General features: G+C 38.3%; 3 protein-coding genes across 3 annotated transcripts; 2 read left to right on the top strand and 1 right to left on the bottom strand.

Moving 5' to 3' along the window:
- Window positions 1-4632: 4632 nt before the first annotated feature.
- Window positions 4633-9137, top strand: LOC148718629 (uncharacterized). The gene is made up of 2 exons (XM_088741703.1): window positions 4633-4800; window positions 7962-9137. The coding sequence occupies exons 1-2, from the start codon at window positions 4712-4714 to the stop codon at window positions 8449-8451; spliced, it is 579 nt and encodes a 192-aa protein (XP_088597829.1). The 5' UTR covers window positions 4633-4711; the 3' UTR covers window positions 8452-9137.
- A 2373-nt stretch (window positions 9138-11510) lies between these two features.
- Window positions 11511-16797, bottom strand: LOC148718628 (uncharacterized). Its single transcript, XM_088741183.1, has 2 exons — window positions 15929-16797; window positions 11511-12631 (listed from the first exon to the last, which is right to left on the bottom strand). The coding sequence occupies exon 1, from the start codon at window positions 16691-16693 to the stop codon at window positions 15962-15964; it is 732 nt and encodes a 243-aa protein (XP_088597309.1). The 5' UTR covers window positions 16694-16797; the 3' UTR covers window positions 11511-12631; window positions 15929-15961.
- A 77-nt stretch (window positions 16798-16874) lies between these two features.
- On the top strand, window positions 16875-19976 carry LOC148718627 (uncharacterized). Its single transcript, XM_088741184.1, has 3 exons — window positions 16875-17204; window positions 19115-19409; window positions 19777-19976. Exons 1-3 carry the CDS (start codon window positions 17098-17100, stop codon window positions 19912-19914), a joined length of 540 nt encoding a protein of 179 aa, XP_088597310.1. The 5' UTR covers window positions 16875-17097; the 3' UTR covers window positions 19915-19976.
- Window positions 19977-20052: the final 76 nt, after the last annotated feature.

Below are 20052 nucleotides of genomic sequence, written 5' to 3'. Positions count from 1 at the left end.
TGTGTATAAAACTTGTACAAAGCTTACCTGATGTTGAAGGAAATTGTTCGGCTTCAACACTAAATAAAATATGAACAAATAATCAATATTGGCCAAAACTGATTTACTTTACGCATTTCAGTAATAGAATAATGACTTGTACAAATGAGATCGTTTACATGCGTATCTCAGGATCTCAAGTAAAAATCAGTCAAATAATTATTCTCACCTCGAAAAAATCTCCCGGAGTCTCTAGTTCCATCGTAGGAACAATGCAATAACATTTCTGCAAAAGCACTGTCTGTAGTGTTACCGAAACCCATGGTTGTTTTCCTTGCCCTCCATAAATCATACACAGACTCTCGAAGTCGAATAACCTTTGCCGAGCCGGGCAGACTCGGCCTTCCTCTAGACCGCTTCTTCGGCGGCATCAACTTTTCAAATGACATTTTTCACCGTCATACATGTAAGAATTAAAAACTATTTACTGATATGGATACTACGATAGTTTGTTGTTCGCACATGATTCAAGATGGAACTTTGAAAGTCCTTATTAGTAAGGTGGAAGAAGATATCAAATCGATTCCGCAACTACGAGGAAAATAGCGTATTTTTCATATATGAAAAATGATCCGGGCGCGCAAGGCATCTTGGTTGGAAATGGGCTTTTAAAATTAATTTCCCAGGGAAAGAGAGAGTACCCTGGGAGGGAGTTTGTACCGTTTACACTCGTCCCCAGGATCATCTCCGCTTTCAGGATGGCGGGCGGGCGGACGGTTTATATCGTTTTAGTTATAGTCGGGCGCGAAATGATCGACGACCTCCCAGACCTTGGACCAGTCAAAGAAAAAAAAATACTCGCAAAAATGGTTCGCATGGCTCGCAGATTTTGCAGACCCCATTGACGGAATGTAGTGCTCTTAAACCATTTGTGTGGTTTCGTTGGTTTTAAAATTTTTATGCCTTCCCTGGAACATAATTTTGTTCACGTCTTGTGATTACTAACTGATTAGGTTGTTTATAGTGTCATTAGCAAGTAAACTTTACTATCTTTTTGTTTCGCAGGACTTGAATGAGAGTTTAATAAAAGGAAAGTTAATGTTCATACATCTAAATATGACTTAATAAGGGAAGGGACTTTGAAATTATCACTGAAGTTGTTGGTCTGCTATATTGTATGTTTTTTTCCCTGCCTGTAACATAATTTTCTTCAAACCTTATAATGGGATATCAGATGGGATATCAGATGTCATCTGACAGTGTGTCGACTGCTTGGCATCCTACATTGTAGAGACTGGTAGGAACCTTAACACAAGACTGACTGAACATAAACGAGCGACTAGAAATGGCGATGTAAACAATCACATTTCTGAAGATCGCCAACATATTAGTCACAGAATCCTGACTGGGACTCTGCTAAATGCTTAACATATAGTACCAACTAGTTTCAACGACTGACTCGGGAAAGCTGGTTTACTAACTTAGAACACAGACACATCTCTCAACAGATGTCAACAACACCCGCCTTACCAACGACTCATTAATAACATAAACAAACTGACGAACAATAGATGGATCACAACCGACCAATGACTGTTGACAAACTACACAAATCTTACAGCCAATCGGATCATGGCTAAACTGGCCAATCACGTTCAATGGAGCAGACTTTACAACATCATCAACTGACAACTATTATTTATTCGACTCTGAAGATGACTTCCAACAGGTTGTTGAAATGTCAGTCACCAACAAATTTTCAGAACTTCTCTCACGCGGATGATCACACTATACAAACTATTGATACTCCTGGGTTCAAACTATTTACTTTATAAGAAAAGCTTGTTTTTATTTTTTTTGTTTTTCTTTTACCTGAGTCTTTACTTTTGCTACTCTTTGTTGTTGTTGATGTACTTTTACTAAGAGAAAAGAAAAATGAGAGATAATTAAATTTGTGGGTAAATGAATGTAATTGTGTTCATTAGCTTTAATGGCAATGGTTAGTGTATTTAGAGACTGCTAGGGTCTTATCAGGATACAAAAACTTACCTTGAGTTTGACACCATGATCTTAACATCTTGCACCCACGGAGATCACGAAGCTAAATCGAGTTGACGAATATACTCTCTTTCAAATTTAAGTCTGTCTCAGTTTTCGTATGCGTCGACATAGTGCTTTTTCGCCTCTTCTTGCCATCTAGGTGAAAACGGAGCGTACGAATTATATCTCCTGTTTTTTAGCAAAATTTTTCCGAAGATGAATATTTCATTGTCACACTTCACTTAACATACTTTGGTTTACATCTCGTTCAATTTTCAAATGGTAGTCTGTGCTTTGATTCACACCTGTCGTTATCCTTCTATTTCCATTGCAGCATTTTGCCAATCACTTATTTACATTAAATCTTCACATTTTGGTAAAACCGGTAAAGATTTTATAAAAAAACCCCTCGTAAACCTACGAAACATGAATACTAATCATTTTAACCCCTCCCAAAGGGATTATTAGACACCATCTTCAATTTTATTGTTACCATTGTTCCACACCATCTTAAATTTTTTCCGTTATTTTTCAAATTATTAACGAACACTCCACACATCACATTTTTTAACCCTCGTCTACCTACACCAATTTAACCTTAACCCTAACACTAACCCCTAAAAAATACCCCCTCATCTACCTATGTGCTATGAATAACTAATTAAGGTTACCGTGCACCTTCAGGGGTGTCTCGCGTGCAAGCGATGTAGCGCGTCCGGATTAAACTGTAGATATCTAAACCCCTATATCAAATTAAAGCTTATAGCACTGGCTATCAGACTATACCAAAAATTTTGAAAAAAATAATGAATTGTCGAATTTTTCACGACTTCTAAATGCGAGTGCCAGAACCACCTCTTAAAAGCTACAAGTCAAAGGGAATTTGTTCATTGCTCTCAAATTTTGACAGCAGCTAGTTTTACATATAAACAACAAAAAAGTGTCTCCGAATTTTTATTTCTAAATACGTTTTTTCAAGAGCGATATTTGTACTATCACTCCACATTTTTTTAATCCTATTTCAAAAATGTTCTGTAACTTTTCACTGAAATTGAATATGGTAAATCGCAGACACGTTTTTTAGCGCTTTGGCCCGGGAAAAGGAGGAACACATTAAATAAGCGAAAAACAAAATTCGCTCTAATATGTAACGTCCAAAAAATATTCGGGCGCTCACATTTAGAAGTAGTGAAAAATTCGACAATTCATTTTCTTCAAAATTTTTGGAATAGTCTAATAGCCAGTCCTATAAGCTTTAATTTGATATAGGGGTTTAGATATCTACGGTTTAAACCGGACGCACTACATCGCTTGCACGCAAGACACCCCTGAAGGTACACGGTAACCTTAACTCGGACAGTAGGACCCAAGCCCTGTGGTTTACGAATATCGTTATCCGTCTATTTCCATTACAGCATTTTTCCAATCACTTATTTACATTCAGTCTTCATATTTTGGTAAAACTGATAAAAGCCCCTCGGGAACCTACGAGACAAGAATACTAATCATTATAACCCCTCCCAGACGGATTATTAGACACCATCTTCAATTTTATTGTCACCATTGTTCCACACCATATTGAATTTTTTCCGATATTTCTCAAATTATTAACGAACGCTCCCCACATCACATTTTTTACCCCTCGTCTACCTACACGAATTTCACTCTAACCCTAAAACCCTAACCCTAACCCCAACCCTAACCCTAACCCTAACCCTAACCTAACCCTAAACCCTAGCCCTTAACTCCTAAAACCCGGTTAAATCTTTCAAATTGCTCACTCTTCAAAGAGGGAATCTTTCAGAAACCCGGTTAAATCTTTCAAATTGCTCACTCTTCAAAGAGGGAATCTTTCAGAATCTTTCAAATTGCTAACCCTTCAAAGGGTGAATTTTTCAAATGTCTCACGCTTCTAAGGGTGAATCTTTCAAATTGCTTACCCTTGTAAGGGTGAATCTTTCAAATGTCTTACCCTTCAAATGGGTGAATATTTCAAATGTCTCACCCTTCAAAGGGTGAGTCTATCAAATGTCTCACCCTTCTAAGGGTGAATCTTTCAAATGTCTTACCCTTTCAAAGGGTGAATCTCTCAAATGTCTTACCCTTGAAACCTAACCCTAAACCCTAGCACTACATTTTCTTGATTCACCTGCAGAGACCTAGGTTAGCACCCTCATAGGGGTCAATGGGATTTCTTAACCACCCTCATAGGGGTCCATGGGATTTCTTAAGCACCCTCGTAGGGGTCCTTGGGATTTCTTAACCACCCTCATAGGGGTGCCTGGGATTGGAAATTAATTCTACTCAGTGTGTCAACCTGATGGTGGTATGGACAGCATGAGGGGGTCTCAGAAAAGCAAAAGCTTGACCACTACATACAGTACTGTTTTTTTTTTTTTTTTTTTACAAGTTCAATGTCATTTTCAGTCTTGAGGAAAAGATCGAGTGATTTGCCCACTGGGGAGGTGTGGTTTGAAAATTGCAAACATTTGTCTTAAAAAATGGTAGAACTGGTTATTATTATTATTGTTATTATTATTATTATTATTACTATTACTATAATTATTATTGTGAATTAAAACTGGTTATAGTTAATTTCTGTTCATTGTCCATTCATGAATGTTTTCTTTTTACTTGCACCTTGTAGAACAGGAAGGGTGAAAGCTTTTCAGGACCCGCATTCTCTGCGCACATGAAAAGTTTGTTTCGCAGCCTCACTGGAAAATCGGTGACAATCAACATGCTTCGATCTGCATTCATTACCTGGTCATATGGTAGAGAGTAAGTGGCCATTTTTTTTTTTACTACTATACAATTCAGCAAATAAGTCATGCCTTTATTTAATGATCGCAACAGCAGATAGCCTCAACTTTTGGCCCTCAGAACATAAACATACAATTTCATTTAACAATTCTTTAAGAACTCATTATTTATTATCTAGAGGGCCGCAAGTTTATTAGCCTCGGCTATTTCGTGTTAACCCTCGTTAGATAAAGTCTTGACCTTACCTTACCTAAGAAAGAATTAAAATTTCAGTCAAAGCCATGGATAACCCAAGGATTTAAAAATATCCATTCGAGTAAAAAAAGTAAATTTTATAAAAGATATTTCGAGACCAAATCTTGTTACTTTCACTCTAAGTTGAAACTTTATAGCAATATATTAAGGCATTTATTAAAACTAAGCAGAAAAACAATATTATTTTCTTAAAAAATATGACAGATAGTAACAAAATTGGGAACGGTTAAAACAAATTATCCATTCTCAGCCTCCGACTGGTCATTGAACCATTCAATTCACTTCAGAGAAAGTAAAGTCATAACTGATCGTCACATGATCGCTGATATGTTCAATAACTCCTTTGCTACCATTGGCAAGGACCTTGCTTGCTCAATACCAAATGTTGAAATGTCACCTTTAGAGTATTTAAAACCTCTTCCCTGTAATAGTTTTTTTCGTTATTTCTCCTGCAAGAATGGAGGAATTTGAATCTGAAATCAATAACCTGAGTTCTAGCAAAGCTACTGGTCCCTTTAGTATACCCTTCATTAAACCTCTAGTATATCCAAGCCTCCAGAGGTTTTGTTCAATACCTCCTTTGAGACCGCTGTAGTGCCAGCCAATTTAAAATTAGCAAATGTGATTCCAGTCTATAAAAAGGGATCCCACACTTGTCTATCCAATTATCAACCAATCTCCTTGACGTCTTTTTTTTAATAAATTCCTTGAAAAACTTGCGTGCAATAGATTCGTTGATTTCCTTGAAAAGGAAAAAAGCGTTCTTTGAAAATGAACTTGGTTTTTGGGCTTAGCAGTCCACTCATCACACTACACTTGGTGTTGTTGATAGATTTCAAAGGGCAATTGACAGGCATTTTTCTTGCGGTATATTTTTAGATGTTGGTAAGGCGTTTGATACCATCAATCATGAGATGTTGTTAAGAAAATTGGAGTTTTTATCTCCATGGCTTCTTTAATTCAGTACTTAGTATCCATAACTACAATACACGAAGTGCAGCAAATCAATCTTATTACCTGCCTCGAGCTAGCACAAACTATGGTATTTTTAATATTCGCTTTAAAGGACCAAAGGTCTGGAACTCTCTTGGGCAAGATATAAAGTCAACCCCTTTCAGTAAATTTAAAAAAAAAAAAATTAAAAATGAATTACTGTGCCAATATTAATGCCACCCTGGTCTTTTGCTTTGACCAGAGTAATCAGTTTCTTCATAGCTACTACTGTGATTTATTTGTTGCTCTAGGCTCTTTTATAACCATTAAATTCACTTCAGAAAGTAAAGTCATAACTGATCGTCACATGATCGCTGATATGTTCAATAACTCTTTTGCTACCATTGGCAAGGACCTTGCTTGCTCAATACCAATTGTTGAAATGTCACCTTTAGAGTATTTAAAAACTCTTCCCTGTAATAGTTTTTTTTTTTTGTTGTTTCACCTGCAAGAATGGAGGAATTTGAATCTGAAATCAATAACCTGAATTCTAGCAAAGCTACTGGTCCCTTTAGTATACCCTTCATTAAACCTCTAGTATATCCAAGCCTCTAGAGGTTTTGTTCAATACCTCCTTTGAGACCGGTTGTAATGCCGGCCAATTTAAAATTAGCAAATGTGATTCCAGTCTATAAAAAGGGATCCCACACTTGTCTATCCAATTATCAACCAATCTGCTTGATGTCTGTTTTTAATAAATTCCTTGAAAAACTTGCATGCAATAGATTAGTTGATTTCCTTGAAAAGGAAAAAAGCGTTCTTTGAAAATGAACTTGGTTTTAGGGCTTAGCAGTCCACTCATCACACTACACTTGGTGTTGTTGATAGATTTCAAAGGGCAATTGATGGGCAATTGACAGGCATTTTTCTTGCGGTATATTCTTAGATGTCAGTAAGGCGTTTGATACCATCAGTCATGAGATATTGTTAAGAAAATTGGAGTTTTTATCTCGATGGCTTCTTTAATTCAGTACTTAGTATCCACAACTACAATACACGAAGTGCAGCAAATCAATCTTATTACCTGCCTCGAGCTAGCACAAACTATGGTATTTTTCATATTCGCTTTAAGGACCAAAGGTCTGGGACTCTCTTGGGCAAGATATAAAGTCAACCCCTTTCAGTAAATTTAAAAAAAAAAAGAAATTAAAAATGAATTACTGTGCCAATATTAATGTCACCCTGGTCTTCTGCTTTGACCAGAGTAATCAGTTTCTTCATAGCTATTACTGTGATTTATTTGTTGCTCTAGGCTCTTTTATAATTTATACATATATATATATATGTATTTAGTGTGACTTGATTTTCGTAGAACAGTGCTCAATACATAGAAGTAGAGCGAAGTATATATTGTGGGAGGCCCTCAATATATATATATATATGTATTTAGTGTGACTTGATTTTCGTAGAACAGTGCTCAATACATAGAAGTAGAGCGAAGTATATATTGTGGGAGGCCCTCAAAATATATATATATATATATATATATATATATATATATATGTATTTATAACTGCAGACAGTACTGTTTCGGCCTTCTGGGCCTCATCAGTGCAGTGCACTATATATATATATATATATATATTTATATATATATATATATATATATATAAATATAAATATATATATATATTTGTTTATTTATTTTATTTTTTTATTTATTTATTTATTTTTTTCCATGACTTGCAAATTTCCTTTAGTCTTAATTATTTCTAGTTTAACTCTGTGCGTGTCCCGACCTTAATATTGTAATTTAATTTATAATTTTCTCTTGTACTAAGGCCATTCATTCCACAGGCAACCAAAACAAAACAAAACAAACACTTAAGATGAAAACTCAACTTAAACATGCAACTTACACTTGGACCAGTACCCACTAAATTCAGTGTTGTCAATGTAGCCATCTCTAAAACCAGATTTCCATTTCACAGGGACTGCACAGATGCCCTGAAGGCGTCATTGGCGGCCGCGCTCAGACATTCACGGCAACAGGCTCAGCGGACATACGACCGCCGCACCGCCAATGACCGAAAGAGGCTTGCTGTCGACCTGGCCAGAGACTACGCAGAGGACCGTCTGGACGACGGATCCGACGGTGGCCAAGCACAACCGCAGAGTTCCGATGACTGCCCTTTCAAAGCCGGTGACTTTGTGGCAGTAGTGGAAGAGGATAGCCGGCTTAACTGCCCAAAGGTTTTGATAGGACAGATCCATTCCCTTGGTCAAGAAGGTGAGGTTTCTCTTCTCTGGTACAAGAATGTTTCAAAGAACTTTTACAGACTGCAACACGGCTGTGGACAGTGGAGGGAGAGTGTTGACAGCCTAGTGCCTGTTACTGTGAAAGCGCCAAAGAATCGACCGGGCTTGTATCAACTGTGCACTTCCCCCCGTCAAATACACAAGGTCGTCTTTGCAGATTAGGATATCTTCAGTCCACTGAAGAACTACAACTCTTTTTCGTGTCATTGCTACAAACATTCATTTTGTTACTTGATCATCCATCTCATGCCATTTTAAAGTGTTGCCGTTTTGTTGACGTGATGATTATGATGTGTGTTATGGGTCACAATTTGAATTTTTTTCAAGTTGGGTTGATTCTCGATTTTCCTCTCGAATAATTAGGGCTAGGAGACAAATGAAATTGAGAATCAACCCAGGTCTGGAAAAAAAAAATTCACTCCGATGCAATGTTGACCTGCAACATGCACGCTGTTCTCACAGGCCATTTGATTGGATTTTAAGAAGGGCATTTTGTATCGCCAAAAAATATCTTTGGAAGTTGAAAAAAAAAAGAAAAAAAATTGAGTCTGAATTGAAAATTGAATTTTGACCTGCAACATACACACGTGTATGCAATTTGAATTGAGTGGGACCCCAGTATTTCATACTTGGCTCCAAGGCTGCAGAGACATTTATTCAGTCTTGTGCTTGTCTCGTAGACGGTTCACTTTTAAAAATCGCTTTCTATGAACAGTTTCCCTTGGAAAAACAAAAGTGGTGGCGTCGGCAGCGTTTGCGAAGGAATATAGCATTCGTCACGTGTGAGTTGTTGAAGTGATTGTTTTGTGTCTTGTGAGGAAATAAATCGATGTGTTTACATATTCTCAGCTGGTATTGGTTTGCTTGATTTTAAAGAAATGCCAAAATGCTGACAGCTTTCAAAACAATAGCTTCTTTGTCCCATGTGAGGGGGTCTGAGAAGTGCTGGATTTATCAAGTCCCACTGAGAAAGATCTTGGATTCCCTTACATGGAGCACCATAGCTATTTGACTGGAGGTGCAGGGGACCGATGGTCACTGTGAAGTTGGCTGGTCTATCCATATATGATTGTGATAGGGAGAGGGGGATAGGGACTCTTTTGCTTGCTTTCGTGCTCTTCTGTTTCGGGGTTTCTTCAACCCTTTCGAGTCACAAAAGTGATCAATAATCCCTACATGAGATGCAAAAAGTTATGAGATTTCATGAAATGATCACCTCAGGAAAAGCGCAGGACCTGCATATTCCAAATTGCATGTGCATATGCTCGAATGCACATTACAGGTTAGCTAACCCTCCAGCCTTGGGAAGTTTCAGGGGTGATCAAAATCAGTTCTCTCCCCTATGAATACATCATCAGAAGAACAAGTTATGAGATTTCAACCACTCTCTTAAACCAACTCTCTCTTCCATGAAGATGTCATCATTTACAAAGGACAGCATCCATTAAAATGGTTCAGGCAGAAAACCCTACCCCGATTAAAACCAGCCAAGAAAGAAGAAACTGAATAAAATAACTGCCTTCCTCGTTTCCTTTAAAGATCTGTACAAAGTACTTGTACATAAACAATAGGACATGAGTCCCCTTAAATAGATGCAAAGGCTTCAATTCCCTCTGACCTGACTGAGATGATAAATTGGACTTTTCAGGCCTGGGGTTGGTTTTGTGCTGTGTTATTTGGGTTTTACAACCCTTTCAAGTCACAAAAGTGACCACAGTCAGTCTTCCCCCCACAATATCACTAGATGAGAAGAGAAAGTTATGAGATTTCCTAAAGTGATCAGCTCAGGAAAAGTGTTTGGGTATTGTAGGTAGTTTCGCCCTTAAGAATCTCAGGAGAAACAATCACTTCACAAGCTTTACTTTTTACCAGTTCATCAGGTTCCACGGCTAGGAATAGATCAACTGATTACAAGTATACTTTTAAGTTTGAGAGGAAATGGAATGTTTTATTGTATTATAGCTTCTTATTTAGTTTGAAATGTGTCTCAGTATAATCATAAGTTGGCTAGATACTATTTTGTTAAGTACACGAGCCCACAAGCTTTTTACCTTGAACTCTTATCGTGTATAAATAAAGATTCTACTACTACTACTACTACTACTACTACTAGTTTTATTTCAGGAGGACGCTTGTAAACTGAAGCCACTCCATTAAATCTTGTTTTACAACGAAAACAACCACTGTGTGTGTGTGTATCTTAAATTGTTGCTCTAAGGGTTGGGTTTTTTATATCTACAGGTGTTTTCTTCTCTTGTTCTATTTTTTTTTTTTTTTTTTTTTCGCAAATAGATTTGGACATATTATTTTTGGAAAATTGCAGAGCGCAATTGCATTCAAATAGATCTATGAAAAAGAGTCATACTGAAATCAGAAAATCCAAACTCAAACATTAAATCTAAATATCTCCTTACTCACATAATTCCAAGTCATATGTTATTAAATCATCCATATCAATCATCAACATTTTGTTACAGGTTTCAGTTCTTCATCAGTTTGGTTACAATAGTAACACCATTAGAATGGAGAGATCCATTTCATGTCAGAGTGGCAATACCAAAGGAAGGAAAGATGGGAAGAAATCTTGGGAACAGCTTACCAATGCCAAGTGGCCATGCCGAAAAAAAGTCAAACTGTAAAAATGCTGTGTAGTAGCACGACTGCCACAGAATTTCTAAATATCCTGGCTATGCTACCGTATTTAAGCGAAAGAGAATTTCAGATTGCTCGTTAGAAATTTCATGGCAATTCTAGGTTTGTCAGGGTCCACAAAAAAGTCAAGTTTGTGTGACTAAAACTACAAACCTCGTTTGGGAGGTTGGAATTTTTTTGCCCTATGTACTTCTATAAATATTATCCATACCTCCCCCACAGAAGGGACTTTTCTTAAGACCCCCTCCCAACACTCTGGAAATTGCAATGAAGGTTCATACATTTCCTTGAGGCTTTTGGCCTTTGAGATTCCCCCCATTCCCAAGAATTTTCAACCCTCTCTTTAAGTGGAGTATGGACATTTTCTGGAACTACACAATGCCAATTAGGTTGTAGCCTTGCTTCTGCAGTCCTACAAATGTAAGAGGACAGAAAGCATAGGAAGTGTGTTTTTTTTTTTTTTTTTTTAATGTGAAATTGAGAAGAACATTGGCACGCCATCCACAAATGCCAGTATTCAATGACAGACCACTTTTTCACAATCAAACAGTGATTAACACAATGGTTAACACGTTTTTAGAATGAAATAATTCATAAGTAGTTTTCCATAATCCTCCAAATTCCATTCAAACAAGCTATGATCGTATTTACACCAAGTTCCACATTCACATGGGAAAGTTTTCATTTGGCATTGTCACATTGTTTGGAACTAAACATTAGAAACTAGCTTCTTTTAATAATGTTGTAAACAACTTTGCTATTTGTTGTTCACAAAAGTAAGTGAAATATAAATGGAGCGCTTTCACTTTGCTTCCCTTGTTCATTTGATTAGCAACTCTGACTAATTTCCCCTCTGTGTGCTTCATTTCGATCTTGTTTTTCTCACTCACATCCTTTGGGAAGGAGAATTGTCAGCATATCCGTACACACACAAAGTAATCATGCCATGCAATACATCCTTGATCAGTTATGATCAATCCATCACTATCACTAGTAGCTTTGAGAGTTATCGCAACAGTTACGATTCCTTGGAGCTGGCTCTGTAATTGACCATAGCCCACCACGGTTCTATTACTTGAAATCAGATTTTGCATGCTTTGTTTGAATCATTGATACAGTCAAGTTTGCCAGCCTTTAGTATTGCCATAGCTTGCTGGCTCTCCACGGTACCGGTTATTGCATGTTTCTCACACACAAATTGTGCAGCACCTGACCTCCTAGGTAGTGCAAGCCAGCCCTTTGCCCCTCAGATGGTACTGTAGTGGTGGGATCATTGTCACCAGAGTTCTTGCTTCTCTTACAGTAGTATGCAATGAGGCAGTCGGCAACTTTAGTCCACCATCATAATGGGGCAGCATTCCTTGACAGTCCAGTGAAGAACTGCCTAGACTTCACAGGGACTGTTGCATGATATTTCTGAAAAACTCCACCAAGTCTCAATTCTTTAAAAAACCCATCATACATTGATTTTATACCAGTGAATTCCAAACCTCTTTCCTCTGGCTGTTGAAAAGAATACTTGCTTAGTTCATCCCTCAAGCTTTTTGTAACAATTCAGTTTCATCGATTTTCCTGATTGCGGAAGCCACAACTTCAGCAAGTATGCTGACGCTCAAAGGCTGAATGGATCCTTGGTGAAGACTGCTGTGTCGTTCACACAGTCTTTGCAGATCATTTCATGTTGCTGGACCTACAACAAACAAAGAAAAACTACGATTCGTGCAACATCCCATTGCTACAACCAGCTCAAAAAATTCCATGTGAGCTGTTTCCAGCAAGTACTTCTCATATTAAACCAGACATTCAGTGTAGCTTCTACAGAAAAACCCTGATCAGTCATTGCAGGTAGGACATGTATATCTAAGTCCAATTTTTGGGGCTGTAACATTTTTAAAAGGCTGACTCGACTCAGTAACTTGCCATGCCCCGAACATATCACCGAGCGAACGTTTTGGGTCGGTAGAAAGAAATTAGACACCTACATTAGCACAATCGCAACTTACATGCTGCTTAACTGCTGCTACAAACTGCTGACTGACTCTTTCATCACCTTCTAAAATGTCTGAAATAACTTCCACATCGTCTCCCCATACCAAGCGCCATCTTGTTTTGAATGTGACTTGTACCTTCAACCTCAGAGGGCTCCCATTGTTCTTATCGTTTGAACTTCTCCGGCTTTCATAACCACTTCCCGTTCCCTCTATTAACTCTGATCAAACTTTATGATTCTCTCATAATTAAACATCGCCTTTCACAAACTCCAGACTGTCATTATTCAAGTCTATTGAGGGAACAGTTTTTCTAAGCCCCAGCTCTCTCGCGGCGCCTGCATTAAGCTCTCAAAAATTCAACTTTTTAGCCCATACTCAAAGTTTATCATTCTCTCATAATTAAACAGCGCATTTCACAAACACGAGAGTGTGACAGGCGCGCGCTACACTTTCTATACTATTGAGGGAACAGTTTTTCTAAGCCCCAGCTCTCTCGCGGCGCCTGCATTAAGCTCTCAAAAATTCAACTTTTTAGCCCATCCTCAAAGTTTATCATTCTCTCATAATTAAACAGCGCATTTCACAAACAGGAGACTGTGACAGGCGCGCGCTACACTTTCTATACTATTGAGGGAACAGTTTTTCTAAGCCCCAGCTCTCTCGCGGCGCCTGCATTAAGCTCTCAAAAATTCAACTTTTTAGCCCATCCTCAAAGTTTATCATTCTCTCATAATTAAACAGCGCATTTCACAAACACGAGAGTGTGACAGGCGCGCGCTCCACTGTCTATACTATCGAGGGAACAGTTTTTCTAAGCCCCAGCTCTCTCGCGGCGGCTGCAATAAGCTCTCAAAAATTCAACTTTTTAGCTCATCCTCAAAGTTTATCATTCTCTCATAATTAAACAGCGCATTTCACAAACAGGAGACTGTGACAGGCGCGCGCTACACTTTCTATACTATTGAGGGAACAGTTTTTCTAAGCCCCAGCTCTCTCGCGGCGCCTGCATTAAGCTCTCAAAAATTCAACTTTTTAGCCCATCCTCAAAGTTTATCATTCTCTCATAATTAAACAGCGCATTTCACAAACACGAGAGTGTGACAGGCGCGCGCTCCACTGTCTATACTATCGAGGGAACAGTTTTTCTAAGCCCCAGCTCTCTCGCGGCGGCTGCAATAAGCTCTCAAAAATTCAACTTTTTAGCTCATCCTCAAAGTTTATCATTCTCTCATAATTAAACAGCGCATTTCACAAACACGAGACTGTGACAGGTGCGCGCTGCACTTTCTATACTATTGAGGGAACAGTTTTTCTAAGCCCCAGCTCTCTCGCGGCGGCTGTATTAAGGCCTCAAAAATTCACCTTTTTGTCCAATCGTCAAACCCCAGGGGACGACACAGCCCAATGCCTCAGAGGAAACAGTAATAACCCTTGGTGATATTTTATCTGGACCAGTGGCCTTTTTAGGATTCAGAGAATCTATCAGTTTCTTTACTTAGCCCGCTTCAACTTGGTGGAAGGAAAATTGCAGTTGATTACATCTATGACTAATTTCATTGACACTAAGGTGATTAACAAGAGCATGTTCGGGTAAGATAGGAATATGAGCAGCAACACCATCTATAAAATGTTTGTTAAAGATATTAGCTATTTCCACGTTGTCTGTAATCAAGCGACCTTCCTCCAAGAGTTGAATTTGTTGTTAAGTACTTTTGGAAGGTAAAAAGGCTTGAATTTTTTCCAAAATTCACCAGGGTGGGTACATTAAGCAGAAGCCTGGATAAAATAAGACTTTATTGAATTACGTTTTAAGGTAGTAACAAGGTTTCTCTGCTTCTTATATTGATTCCAGTTGTCATCAGTTGCATTTCTCTTAAATTTGCTGAAAAGTATGTTACGCCTGGAGATTGCAGAAGAGATTTTGGGAGTAATCCAGGGCAGTTGATCGCCTCTGATGTATTTCTTTTTGAAAGGCAAATGCTGATCAACAACAGTAATAAACAGACGATGCCAGTGCTCATAAATATCATCAATGTAATCATATATGTAGGCTGAGTCCCAGGGGATCTTGCCAAGATCCGCTATATAACAATCTTTATCGAATCCCTTCATACTCCGGTATTCAATGACTTTTGGTGGAGGTCGAGCAATTTTCTGCTTAAGAATAGTGTAGATCAAGTCATGGTCACTGAGGCCTAGTTTCATTGTTCCACTAGAATAACAAACACGGATTTCATTTCTTTGTAAATGGCCTCTGGTAATTTTCCTGTGTCTTGTGTTCTTTGTCTCGTTCATAGGACAGTAATAAGTACTGAGTTCAGTGATTTCAAAATATACTTCAGGAAAAATTCAAACCTCGACATGCTTCGATTAGCTTTCAAGTGCAAAATATTAATAAAGGTGCCCTGGAGGGAAAGATGTAGAGGACTTCAACTAATTTTAGAGCTAAATAATGAATACTCCAACTAGACCTGCATCTGGGAAAACGCTCGACCTACTTCTTTCTACTTATCCAAACAGTGTCTCTAATGTATTTATGTCTTCCGGCTGGTGCAATCATCTTGCTTTAATTTTCGAGATCAACTTGAAACCTCTTCGCTCCACTAAACCTCCACATAAAGCTTATATTTATAAAAAAGCTAATTTTGATGGTTTAAGTGACTTTATACTAAGTCATCATCAGAATGTTTTGCTTCGAATCCATGTCTTGGCTGGGATGCTCACCTTGCACCGTTTTCTATAGAATCTTGACTAACACGTCAGTATTATACTATTTCATGCTATATTCTACAAATAACTTGTGTAGTAAATGTATTTTGAAAGCATTTTAAACACTACCGTTTGAACTGATGATGAATTTCACCGATGAGATTCAAACGCCGTGTTAACACTGAAACTTGGTCACTCTTACAGTTGTTGCCAACAAGACATCTTGGCTAGTCCAGCGCTTAGGCTGGACCAAAATTAAAGCACTCAGTTACTCTAATTGTACATACGTGTATGAGTCCACCACATGCTTGAGGTTTTCACTACTCCATTTGCCCTAGAAGGTCCCACATTTCTATTACTTCGTGGACACAAGCCAAAGAACTTCTGCCGTGCAGTTTTCCTGCCTCCTGCATCAAGTCTGCAGATTGGAGAAGCAACTCCTTCGTAAGCAGACCTGGATGAGCCACAATATTTCTTTCCTTTTGGATCTCTTCCAGTACTCTGGGATGATTGATGTTATCCCAGCCTATTTTCCTTTTCAATTCATCCCACCTTTCAATCGCCTGATCTTTAAGGTCTCCTTCCATTCTTGCGATGTCTTCGTCAATAAATTTCACTTTATAACAATAATCTTTATGATATTCTTCTGGAAGTACTTTCTTATACATCATCGCTTGCACTCGCGAGCACATTTGACCAAGAAGAATGCAAGCGTTATCAACTGGATCAGGCAAAGACAAGCTTCCTCCTCCTCCAGAAGACTGCAATCGTTGCAAATGTTTTTGGAATTCTTTTTTCCATTTGTTTATTTCTTCTTCTTTTTGATCGCGTTCCTCCTCTATTCTCTGAATTGCCTTCGACATTTTCTGTACTTGTAGTTTCATTTTATTCCTGTCGTCCTCGTGTTTCTTTTGTTCTTCTCTCGCATCCTGCATATCCTTCTTCATAGCTTCCATGCTCAGTTCCGAAGATTTCTGCGCATTTTCAAGCTCTCTGATCCTATATTTCAGGTCATCCCTTTCGTTGATCACTCCTTCCAAAGAAATCTTCATTGCTTTTGTTTGACCAGCTTTCAAAAGACGTTCTTGTCTTGCAAGTTTGCAGCTTGTTCAACGTCAGCAATATTTTTAACTCGCGCGGCGAGACACGTGCTTGCTTGAGACAAAAAGGACACCTTGACAAATATGACATGACGCCCTTAGACCGCTGACCATAATGCTTGTCTCTTGAATCAAAATGGCTGCCGGAACTACTTCGCCGGTCAGTTCAGCTCTGCCAATTTCTCTCAGTTGTTTTTTGGTTGTACGTGACCTTCAATAACCTGGATTTACTCAAATGTTGTTGCTAGGACGAGAGGCAATGCAGTTCGGCGACAATTTCAAACCACGTGAGCTCACTGCTTTATGCGGTGAAGTTTCTGCATAAGGAACACGGTCCCGGTTTCAAGGATGTACAAATGATTCGTCAGTTGAGAGCACAGGCAACGATATTTCAAAAGCAAGGCGACAGAGAACGGCCTTCGTCGCGAGAGGAGTTCGAAGCCCTAAATCGCTGGCTACCCTGGTGAGTTGTCTTTTGTTCTTTTGACCCAGTACCTGTAAACTGGCAAATTAATAATTTTAGCAATGATACTGGTATACTGTAGGGACCAATGGATTTGTTATTGTCCATTTGAGATATGTATCAATCAACTTGAACTTGAACTGAAGCAACAGGGGAATCAGGAAAATTGCCCTTCAGAAAAGCAGTTGGAGAGCAGTTCCCACATGGAATGTCTTTGTCAGTGTTTTTTAGCTACATTCCCACAAAGAAAGTATTAAAAATGTTAGCATTAGCACAGGGATTGTCAACAGTTTTACCACTTTCAAGAATACTGGGAAATGTAATCAGCTTTTACTTTACCAATGTTGATGATTGATATCTAATTCCAGACCATATTTTTCTCATATTCATCTTATTACACAAAAAGTCATTTTTAAAACAATCGGATTTGCTAGCTATAATTTTTTTCTTTGACAACACTATTCCTGAAGTTCTTACGAAGATACATCAGATTAGGATTTGAATGTGGACACCTATAGATTTGGGAATAGAGCTTATCTCTGTATTGTATTTTGGCAAGAATGCATTTAGTGATCCCGGGCTTGGTAGACAACTTGATTTTGCGTTTGGAGAGCTTTCGACACGGTGCATGATAATTTACAAGTTGAGATATCTGATCATAGCAAAATATTGAATCTAGTGTTGGCATCTATAACGATCACTTGAGATGTTATTCCAGATCTAGACGTGAAAATTAAGTCATTGATAAATTTCTCTTCACCGAGTTTGGAAAAGTCATTTTTATAATAGTTTAAAACTTTATATAGTCTACATGTGAGCAGGCTAACAATTGTGCATGACATTGCAATATTTTTTGTTATAATTTTAGAATTACATCTTCAGAACCTATTTCCTATGATAACCAAATTATCATACACACAGGATTTGCATCATAAATTTCCTTTAGAATGATCACACCTAACTTCCAAAATTCTAGAGAATTTCCTGCTATTGCTCGATTCCTTATAAAAGAAGTACAGTTAGTTAGTTTAACTCAGTAGTTCAGAGTGTCAAGACCAGCACTTACAAGCTCAGAACCTCTTGGTCACAGAAAAAGTAACTCCACTACATGTAACCTCAAGGTAGTGACCTATTTTACTGAGGATTTGGTATGTCACATTTGACCTATTATTGTATGTCTTACAGTTTGAGTTCAAGAATAATATGGTTCATGTGTACTTATCTCAATCCAATTGTTTAGTCTTTGCTTGAGTCCTTATATTAGTTGATTCATGTTCAAAATGTGTCAAGATTGCATTCAGCTTTCAGAACATTGCATTTATCTGTATACTTGACTTAAAGTTCATTGGTGAAATCAGATATCTCACTACAGTCTTCATTCTTTAGTCCATCAGTAATGACAGATGTTGTCCTGTCACTGAATGAGATTCTACCAGTCTTCCTGGTTTTAAGTCGAAGGAAAATATGAAATTGTGATTGAAATAATTCAGTCTGAGATTGTGTACGATCAGGAATTGAGGAAGATGATTAGAGACTAGATTACCACTGATGGCATTCATAGCATGAGTATTTGCAAATATATTATCAATGAAGGTTGCTGATCTTTAAGTAATACGTGTTGATTGTGAGATACAAGGTGGAAGAGAAAAGGAGTTTAGCATTAGCAAGAAATCATTGGACTCAGGATGACTTTCACAATTGAATAAGTTTCTATGAAAATCACCCATAATGAAGAGGGACTTATTTACCCTAGTGAGCCGAGATAAAGTTGACTCGAGATGTTCTCTGAACCTTAGGGGTAGAGGAATGGTGTCTATAGGTACAAGGACAAAAAACATTTTTGACTTTTCTATTAATTATGTGGACTTTCTTTGTTGATTCTAAGTCAGCCTCGTTGTTCAATCTTTTAGGGACGAGGTTGTGGCTGCCGTCTCACTCCAACGCGAACGCTTTCAATTGAGCTGGGAGGTCAACATGAAAGCCAGGGAAAGCTGCAACTTGGTCCTTTTAAGCCTGTATGTTTTCATTCCACCATCCCGGGGTCTTGAGATGCGAACTCTTCGAATTGTCACAGAGCCAGACAGCTTGGAGGCACGACAGCGGAAGGAACAAAATCTGCTGGTGATGAGGGAAGATTTGATTGTGCTCCACTTTAATGATTACAAAACCAAAAGCTCCTGTGGACGGGATGAGCTAACTCTGCAGGTGAGATAAGGACTCAGTTTTTAAGAAAGCCCGAAACGCTCTTGTGGCACTGATGAAAAGAACATTTGTACCAGTTGCAAAGTCTTTGCAAACAATGTGCTTTCCAAAATATAGTTTTTATGCCAGCTCAAGGGAAAAAAGAAATGGACAGCATGTGTTGTTAACATTTGCCAAGTTGCAGCCGGCAAGGGAATTGGGTAGCTAGTTATTTATTTATTTTTTTTTTTACGATTATGAAGGATCATTGTAGATTTTGCTGATTTCACATGAACAAAGATACCATACTCATTACTGTGCGAAGAATTTTCCCATCGCTTTCTAAAAAAGGGGAAGTCAACTGAAAAAGGATCTGTCCTTCTTTTTTTAGCCTGGCCACGAGCTGTACAAAGTTCTTGCAAATTACATCAAGGAGTTTCGTCCACGCCTTACAAAGGAGGAAAGTGGGAACTTTTTGCTTTTGGTAAGTAGATTCAACTTATCCCCCGAAACTGGACAATATTCATGAGAACCCTTCAACTCATCACCTTCAACTGGAAAATAGCATGCCACCCTAACCCTAACCCTAACCCTAACCCCTAAAAAACACCCTCTTCTACCTACGTGCTATGAATACTAATTAACTCGGACACTAAGACCCAAACCA

This window comes from Stylophora pistillata, chromosome 12 (assembly GCF_964205215.1).
Source record: "Stylophora pistillata chromosome 12, jaStyPist1.2, whole genome shotgun sequence".
Lineage (NCBI taxonomy): Eukaryota > Metazoa > Cnidaria > Anthozoa > Scleractinia > Pocilloporidae > Stylophora > Stylophora pistillata.
Note: the sequence above shows the minus strand (reverse complement) of the source record. Positions and strands in the feature narration are given on the sequence as shown.

Bases quoted from the DNA above. Each gene is read 5' to 3' on its own strand.
- LOC148718629 (XM_088741703.1), top strand. From the start codon at position 4,712: ATGAAAAGTTTGTTTCGCAGCCTCACTGGAAAATCGGTGACAATCAAC. The intron at 4,801-7,961 runs GTAAGTGGCCAT...TCCATTTCACAG, and splicing joins ACCTGGTCATATGGTAGAGA to GGACTGCACAGATGCCCTGA.
- LOC148718627 (XM_088741184.1), top strand. From the start codon at position 17,098: ATGATTCGTCAGTTGAGAGCACAGGCAACGATATTTCAAAAGCAAGGC. The intron at 17,205-19,114 runs GTGAGTTGTCTT...TCAATCTTTTAG, and splicing joins CTAAATCGCTGGCTACCCTG to GGACGAGGTTGTGGCTGCCG. The intron at 19,410-19,776 runs GTGAGATAAGGA...TTCTTTTTTTAG, and splicing joins GGGATGAGCTAACTCTGCAG to CCTGGCCACGAGCTGTACAA.
- LOC148718628 (XM_088741183.1), bottom strand. From the start codon at position 16,693: ATGAAGATTTCTTTGGAAGGAGTGATCAACGAAAGGGATGACCTGAAA.